The 8,947-nt window shown below is 33.9% G+C and overlaps 2 protein-coding genes across 3 annotated transcripts in view; one reads left to right on the top strand and one right to left on the bottom strand.

Annotated features, from left to right (window-relative positions):
- LOC107641450 (serine carboxypeptidase II-2) lies at positions 3,594-6,462 on the top strand. 2 transcript variants are annotated; one of them, XM_016344945.2, is made up of 10 exons: positions 3,594-4,002; positions 4,095-4,202; positions 4,365-4,460; positions 4,556-4,648; positions 4,785-4,870; positions 4,944-5,204; positions 5,312-5,445; positions 5,532-5,627; positions 5,856-5,961; positions 6,050-6,462. In XM_016344945.2, the coding sequence occupies exons 1-10, from the start codon at positions 3,747-3,749 to the stop codon at positions 6,209-6,211; spliced, it is 1,398 nt and encodes a 465-aa protein (XP_016200431.1). In that variant the 5' UTR covers positions 3,594-3,746; the 3' UTR covers positions 6,212-6,462. The 2 variants fall into 2 exon arrangements, with proteins under 2 accessions (XP_016200431.1, XP_016200437.1); XM_016344951.2 differs by lacking the exon at positions 4,365-4,460.
- The window catches only part of LOC107641440 (DNA-directed RNA polymerase 3B, chloroplastic), a 9,434-nt gene continuing 7,147 nt past the window's right edge, over positions 6,661-8,947 (bottom strand). Inside the window, exons 15-19 of the mRNA XM_016344936.2 lie at positions 8,795-8,884; positions 8,244-8,291; positions 8,038-8,152; positions 7,559-7,662; positions 6,661-7,358 (exon numbers count right to left, since the gene is read on the bottom strand). Of these exons, the coding sequence (XP_016200422.1) occupies positions 7,248-7,358; positions 7,559-7,662; positions 8,038-8,152; positions 8,244-8,291; positions 8,795-8,884 (468 nt within the window). The 3' untranslated portion in view covers positions 6,661-7,247. The remainder of the gene's footprint in view (positions 7,359-7,558; positions 7,663-8,037; positions 8,153-8,243; positions 8,292-8,794; positions 8,885-8,947) is intronic.

Raw genomic sequence — 8,947 nt, 5'->3', positions numbered from 1 at the left:
TAATATAAATAATAAAATTTTAATTTATTATTTAAAAAATTATTTAAAGACATAAATTTACACCTTTAAAATTGGTTTTATTTTGTTTATTAAAAAAATGACAAAACCAAAAACTAGGAGGAGAAACACTTAGGGGTGAGCACGGATCGGTTTGATTCAGGTTTATGGTAAAATTAGAACTGAATCGGTCAAAATATAATTGGTTCGGATTTGCGATTTTTGTACATGTACCCGAACCAAACCAAACCAATTAAGAACGGATTGGTTCGGTTCGGGTAATTGGGCATCCGTTGACTTTGAAATTCATAAAAAAACTAAATTTATCTTAAAAATTCAACAAGTACAATAAATATGTAACATCAATAGAAATAATCCAAACATGTTAAACACTAAATACATTAAAAATTAAACTCATTAAAATCCAAACATATTAATAGTGAATAATCATTGTCTAATAGAAAAGCTATATATTTTTAACTTTTTTATTTAATTAATATATGATCGGGTTCGCGAATTGGTTCGGATTCTTCACCCCCAAAATTGATACCCGAATCAATTGTCAACAAAGGTCATCGGTTTAATTCGAATTGGACCGATTACCCATTGATTCCATAACTAATTTAATTATTTCGGTTCGGATTTGAACGAGTCATTGGATACCTGTTACCCGTGCTCACCCCCTAGAAACACTTAAAGGAGACATTGAATTGTATTTGCAATTGTGTCCAAATGCAACATATTTAGGGTGTGAGGCCCTAATGGAATGAGGATCAAGGGTCATGGCAAATCACATGGGGTCTAACCATATGAGACAGTGATGTCTCACCTTAAAGGGTGAGAGTAAGAAGGACCACCACCACACATGTATGCATCTATTTTATACATTCGAAATACTAAAGAGACAATAAAAAATCAGTCAAAATAATTTAAATTTATTTTATTTAATATTTATTAATTTTAGTAATAATTAATAAATATTAAATAAAATAAATTTGGACTGTTTGTATTATTTTTTTTATTTTTCAAATATTATTTTTTAAAAACATACTAGTAACTAGTAAGTTCTAGCAAGTGCAAAGAGAGGCATATATCTCAATAAAAAGGTAAATTGGTAGAATATATAAAGTTTAATTATTCTATTGGTCTTTATAGTTTTGCGAAATTTTTAATTAGGTTTTTATACTTTTTTTTTAATTGAGTTTTTGTACCATTTTTTTTTTAATTGGGTCTCTATACCTTTTTTTCCTTTTATTAGGTCTTTATACTAATTTTTTTTTAGTTGGGTCTCTATAAAATTAAGTCAATTATTACTAAGAGGGACTTAATTGAAAAAAAGGGTTAATACAGAGACCCAATTAAAAAAAAAAAGTATAGAGACTTAGTTAAAAATTTCACGAAACTACAGGACTAATAGAATAATTAAACCAATATATAATTGTATATGTTGCAACTCACATGGTTTCTGTGTAATTGAAACGGAATCTTTTGGATAAGTACGGTTAGATTGACAGAGATTCATTGCTTATTAATTACACTGCAACACTCTATGTATTGATTGCATTCATTACATTTGGAACTTGCATTTTATCTCTGCTGAAATTAGCTCTGTGAAATGTTTTGTAGGAGAAAGGCACACACACCTAAAAGAGGATTACCATTATTATTTAGTAGCCAGCAGCTTTTTTTAATTGTTGTTAAGTTTTATTTTTTTTAAGAGATAAAAAAAATTAGAACTATAGTATAAATTAGATAAAATTTATCTTGTTGAATAGAATAATTTCTTCTTTCTTCTTTTTTTTTTTTTGGGTCAATCTTCTTTTTTGTTTGTGGGTGGAGCCTTTTCAGGCTATTTGCTATTTCCTAATCCAAAAAAGAGTAGGAAAATTTGGGCTACTTGGTTAATATTTCTAATGGGCTAATTCAGTTTTATATTATTGGGCCTGAGGCCCAAAAAGGTGATCTTACTAAAATAATATCTACTTTCTTTTCTGGATCAAAATACTGAAAGTGAGTCAGAACCAGAAGCCAAAATAAAAAAGGCTGAAACCGAGAAAATAAGATTTGTGCAAACTTTTTTTTATATAATAATATTACGATTTGATTTAAATAAATAAATAAATAATAATAAGTGTAATGAAATTATTATATTAACAATGATATCCCCTAGAAATAATAATAAACAGTGAAGATTTAAGAGGTTAGGGGAAGGAAATGAATTGGTAGGTTGGTGACAGTATTATTATGCTTTTGCTTTACTCAATGGTATATAACAACACGCGCATCACGTGATGTGCATCACCATTTTGATGAATTCAATTGGATAGAATAGAATATGTGAATAACGTTGCACCACGTGATGATAATGCAAAGTAATAGAAACCTTCCCTTTCGAGTTTTGACTTTTTTTTTTTTTTACTACACTATCTCCTAACATATCTGTGATCCATGTAACGAAGATTCGACTAATTTTTTTTATTGGTTGTTGAAAGCCTAACACAACTCTCATCCTTTATTTAAATTTGGAATCGGCTACGTACTCAGGTATATAGTATAAGTAGATAAGATAGAAGATGGATAACGGGTGAAAGATAGAGGAAAACTATTCATGAGATGGTCAAACGAGATTTACATGTAAACAGTGTCTCAGTAGACATGATAATGATGAAGCTCAATGACGTCATTTGATCCATGTAGTCGACTCTAACTAGTGGGATAAGACTTTGTTGTTGTTGTTGTACCCCCAACATGGTAGACACGACTAATTTGTTATGAATTAAAACTCCATATAAGAATTTATCACTAATAATGGTTGTTACATACACAAAACGAAATTCAAATTTTTAATATAGAAAAACAGTAACCTAGAGAGTTTGTTTGTTTTGGCTTTTTACATTAATTGATGTTAGTAATATACAATAAACCAACTTAAATAAGCGGTTTAATTATTTTGTTAGTTCTTATAGTTTTTCTTAATTTTCAATTAGATCCTTATATTTTTTTTTTTCGATTGAGTTCCTATACCATATTAGAATTTGTAATTAAGTCCCTGACGTGACAAAAACGTTGAAATTAATAGAATATTCTGTTAAACAAAATGAATATGCCTCACACTTGATATTCTATATAGTTAAACAGAATATTCTGTTAAATCCAACATTTTTATTAAACAGAATATTCTGTCAAATCCAACATTTTTGTTACAGTAGAGACATAGTTACACAATCTGATATTGTAGAGAGACCTAATTAAAAAAATAAAAAATAAAAATCTAATTAAAAATTCGGTAAAATTATAGAAATTCGTAGAGTAATTAAACCTAAATAAGTTTAAGAGAAAATGACAAATAGGTCTCTGACCTTTTATCCCGCAGACATTTTCGTCCATAACCATTGAAAAATACTTTTAAGTCCCTGACCTTCACAAAACTTGGACGGATCAGTCCCTCCGTCCAAATGCCTCCGTCAGGGACTAATCCGTCCAAATGCCTCCGTCAGGGACTGATCCGTCCAAATTTTGTGAATGTCAGGGACTTAAAAGTATTTTTCAATAGTCAGAAACAGAAACAAAAATGTCCGCAGGACAAAAGGTTAGTGACCTATTTATTCTTTACTCTAAGTTTAATTGATGATTTTATCTGACATTAACAGCAATAATTGATTCTTTCATCACCTCACTCGCTTCCTTTCCTAGTGTAACATAAATTCTTCACAAGCCACGAGTATTACTCATTCACAGCATCTTCGAAAATGGGGTGGTCTCAAGTGATAACCTTGACAACTCTTGTTGTTGGGGCCATGGCCATTACTGTTACATGTTCTCCCTTTGTGCAGCAAAAGCTAGACAAGGTTGGAAAGCTACCAGGTCAATCTTTTGCTATCAAGTTCCAACACTATTCTGGCTATGTCACTGTTAACGAGGAAGCTGGAAGGGCCCTCTTTTACTGGTTCATGGAGGCTGATCAGGACCCTCAAACCAAACCCCTTCTCTTATGGCTCAATGGAGGTACTATTACTAATATGATAGAGTTTTATCATTCATAGAGGATTTCATATTTGTATGCAAGGGATTGATATGAAGTGAAACATTTTGTGTAGGGCCTGGATGTTCATCCATTGCTTTTGGTGAGGCAGAAGAAATTGGCCCCTTTCATATAAATCCAGATGGAAACACACTTTATCTGAATCCTTACTCTTGGAACCAAGGTGAATCAGAATCACCATTTAGTTACTACCCTCTTTCCTTTTCTACATTGTTTTGTTTCCTATGGAAGATTCTCCTTGCTCTCTAATATATAATGATGTCTCTTTCCATTGAAATCATTGCTATATCAATCTTTCTTATGCTTGTCATGTTTGTACTTGTAGTTGCCAACGTTCTTTTTCTTGATTCTCCTGTTGGAGTTGGATTTTCATATTCAAACACTTCATCTGACATTCTTAACAATGGCGACAAGAGGACTGGTAATAACTTTGAGCATTTATTACCTCATCCTTCATCCTTCTGCTTTGAATCACATATCATGGAGTGGCACACACTAATAAAACTTTATGCACAGCTGAGGACTCTCTAACATTCTTATTGAAGTGGTTTGAGCGTTTCCCCCAATATAAAGGAAGGGACTTCTTTATCGCCGGCGAGAGCTATGCAGGTAAACAATACAGTGACAAGCTAAAGCATTTGAAGTTAATAATTCTGTTTTCTTTTTGTTTTCATTTTAGATAGATATTAGCTTTTATCTTGATATATTTTTGGAGGACATGTCAAAAGTAGATCCTTTGTTTCAGGGCATTATGTTCCTCAACTTAGCCAAGCTATCTTGAAGTACAACTCGGAAACAAAGAAAAATGCTATAAATCTGAAAGGATACTTGGTATAGACTCTATTACCTCTTGTTGCTTGTTGAGTTGTCATCACAAAATGTAACCACTGTGTTTGTGATGCAGGTTGGAAATGCTCTTACTGATGATTTCCATGACCATTTGGGGGTTGCTCAGTTTATGTGGGCAAGTGGTTTGATTTCTGATCAAACATACAAACTATTGAACCAATGTGATTCCGAGTCGTTCATACATCCCTCAAATTCTTGCAATCAGGCTTTTGAAAATGCCGATGTAGAGCTTGGCAATATTGACCCTTACAGTATCTTTACTTCTCTGTGCCCTGGTAATGTTAGCCAGACAAAGCAACTGCTAAGAAGAAAGCATGTGAGTATGCCTTTATAAAAATATTAAGTGGTTTTCACTTTTTTGGACCTTCATATGTTGTGGAGTTCAAACATAGATCCTTATTAATTAATATATTGAGTTCATAGAGATTTGGTAGACTCAATGAAGGGTATGATCCTTGCACTGAGAAGCACTCTACTGCTTACTTCAATCTACCTGAGGTCCAAAAGGCACTTCATGTTGATCAAGATCACAAGCCTAGTAAATGGGAAACCTGCAGGTAATACAATGAAGCATCTTCTTTATGTCCGCTATATGTTACCAAATTTAATAGCTCAGAAGCCTCAGCTCTCCCATGCTTTCCAGTGAAACTATAAATATCAACTGGAAGGACTCTCCAAGTACGGTGCTCGATGTTTATCATGAACTTATTGGTTCAGGACTGAGGATATGGATGTTCAGGTTAGCCTTACTATCCAATATCCTTGATGTTGCTTTTATTTGGTGTTTAACATGTGTCGAAATGTTATGAAGAGACTGTGAATGTCACTGTCTAAATGTGTTCCATTTGTGAATTCATATAATTTCTTGAAGGAAGCTGCTAGCTGTGGAAATCCAATATGCTTGAAAGTGATAAACATCCTTTCATTTCTTCTCCTTAGCTTATATATTTATTGTTTCCCTTTTCAGTGGTGACACAGATTCAGTACTCCCGGTGACATCTACTCGGTATAGTATAGATGCTCTTAAGCTTCCGACAGTTAGCCCTTGGCGTCCATGGTACGACGAAGGGCAGGTAAGTGCAGTCGAGTTTTTAGTCTTGCAATTCATAGGCAGATATTGACTTTGTTGAGTGGAGTGTGAATCTGATATAAAAAAAACAGGTGGGAGGGTGGACACAAGAATATGATGGACTCACCTTTGTGGCAGTAAGGGGAGCAGGACATGAAGTTCCTTTGCATAGACCAAAACTTGCTCTTTCACTCTTCAAAGCCTTCATAGCTGGAACCTCCATGCCCACTCTTCAGCTTGTCAGTGACTCCTAAAATATGTATCTCAAAATTAGTGCCTCTTGGAATGATCATTTGGCAATTTATTTTCAATTTTCCAACTAGGGATTTCTTATCCAATGAATAACTTCTCATACCACTATAACAGATGTGTACTCATTTATCCATAGAAATTAAGAGACTGTAATATTTGTGTCTGTGATCTTTGAAGTCAAGCAAATCTTATCATTGTAACAAGATCAATAAAATATACATGCTTTGAGATCTATAAAAATGATAACAATTAATATTTTGTTAGTCAATGATAAACTATTAATAACTTTTATTCATGTTTAATTTGTTTAAAATTTGACAATTCATCAAAGTGAAGTAGATAAAATATCAAAGAGCCAAATGTAACTGCACCATAATTAGGAATTGGAAATGAAAATTAACAGGGTATTCTCTTCTAAATTAAAGCTCAGGTAACAGCCATGAACCCCCCATTGTCCTTTCTCAAACGTTTCTCAATTTATTTCACAATGAAAATGAATAAATCTATGTACAGATCACAAATAACAGCATGTTTCTACCCTAATGACCTTTCCTTCGATCTAGTATACATCTATTCATTTCTATTCATACATTATATAATACATGAGAGAGAGAAAGGGTTGGTTAGCTATGGCTCTGAAAGTGCCAGAGTTTGCCACCATTGGAACCTAGCAACCAGCAAGCCAGCAACCCAATTCATGGAAATCGCCAACGTTAAAATTCCGCGGAGAATTTCCTTTGCTGCTTGTTGATAACGAATCTGAGAGATGATTAGAGCTCCTAAAGTTGCCTTGTGTTAACTGGATCACCAAGTCTAAGAATCCTAGCAGCAAGAGACTTCCCAAAACAAATCATTCAGAACCTTTTTTTCCTTCCTTCCTGCCTCTCCTTCCCCATAAGCATCTCCTTGGGTCGTTCTTTGAAATCACTACTTCCGCTACAGGATAAGTTAAGCTCCAGCCTCTGAATGATTCCGCATTAGATACGACGGAGAAATGCTTTCAACCGAATCTTTTTGTTGTTGCCTGTGTAGAGAAGCTCAGTTGAAGAAGTATGGAGAATCGAGAACCTTTCGCAAGTCAAAATCACCTCTCTCTGGCAATGGAGGAAAAACTAATCCTGGGTATGTTGTCTGGAAGTCTTCTAGCAACTGTCAACAAATCAAAACTGGCTTTAGTATTCCGCCTTACAGGGTAAGGGAACAAATGTAAGCCTAAACTATCATTTTTCTTCTTCCATGGCTACTAGGAACTTTCATGTCTGATATTGCAAGATATTAAGGATAACCTTCGCCCAATCATTATTCCTACATGATAAACCCAAATTTCTCATGGAGCATCAATAACCTACATTTTCAAGTATCGGCATGTCATAAAGCTCCACAAATTTTTCTCTCAGAATCTGACTCATGTTCTCCACATCACATGCATGTGTCCAAAACGAGTCATGAACACCTGCATACATATTTATCTCAGAAATTCAAGAGCCAAATACAAGCAAAATAATAATAATAATAATTCAATAGATTTTCCTGCCACTAAAATATACAATATTCAACAAATGGGTTATATGGAGATAAGTAGGACTCAACACAAACTGCTCCTTCCATTCGGATCGTGATAGTCAATCACAACCTTAAATTAGTTGAGCCTAACTCTTCCATCAAAATCGATGGAGCCTATAAAAAATGGACAATTCTATTGCACTTAAAACTTCACAGTGCTTACCAGTTACCACTACTATCACCACCAATAACAACAACAAAACTAATATTGGGTATAATATGAGTATGGATAGAAGTTTGCACAAGTTTATGAATTGTTGGAGACCTGCAAAGCATAAGCCAGCATCCCTGCAGGCAAGAGCAGTCATCATCATGTGTGAACCATCAAGTGAATGTACAAAATTTGGAGGAAATGCAGTTCTCTGTTTCTTGGCATCGACCTAGAACATGAAAAGTTCAAATAATGAAAATGACTCAGAAAGAAAGGGAAGATGAAACATTACATATATAAAGAAAATTGATAAAATATACCGTGTTGCCCTCCCGCTTCAAAGCCAATATCTGAAGAGATGTTCTGACCTGCAGTAAACAGAGAGGTTCATTATTTTGCTGCTTCAAGGTCAGGGAAGTTGAGTTTTATATTTTCTAATTCAAGTCAGTCATATGACAATTAGCACCAATTACGGGAATTTACTGCCACTGCCATGAACTTAGCACAGAGCAAAATATTACGCTGGTCTTTGACATTTATGAGGAAATATCAGGCGATTGGATACCCAAATAATTTCTAGTATATTTAAGTACTATAGCAGCCACTTCAAAATTATTGCATACCGTGTAGGTAACTAACTCCTACTGAAGTCTCACACCAGGAATTTAAAGTTATTCACACACTTCGTAATTGTGATTGTAAAAGAACTCTAAATATTTGAAATTTTAGGGTGTGTTGTATCCTTTTAAATATAGTTGCTTAGTACCTTACCTTTTACATTTAGTATGTTGTTTTTATCTCTCACTATTAAGTATATTAAACCCTATATAATAACTGGAAGGAAAAATACATTTGTATATATAATGCTTACCAGATGACGTTCATTTCTACAGTATGGTTGTACAACCGGAAGACCAAGAGGAGTGGTCCAGCGAACGGCTTCATTTTCTGAAGCAATCACCTTGACAAAGTTTGAGAACACACCATTAATGGAGAGAGACAAAGGGAAAAAAATAAAAGCAGC

Source organism: Arachis ipaensis, chromosome B01, assembly GCF_000816755.2.
Source record: "Arachis ipaensis cultivar K30076 chromosome B01, Araip1.1, whole genome shotgun sequence".
Lineage (NCBI taxonomy): Eukaryota > Viridiplantae > Streptophyta > Magnoliopsida > Fabales > Fabaceae > Arachis > Arachis ipaensis.
The sequence above is the reverse complement of the archived record's forward strand: the minus strand, read 5'-3'. Positions and strand labels throughout refer to the sequence as shown.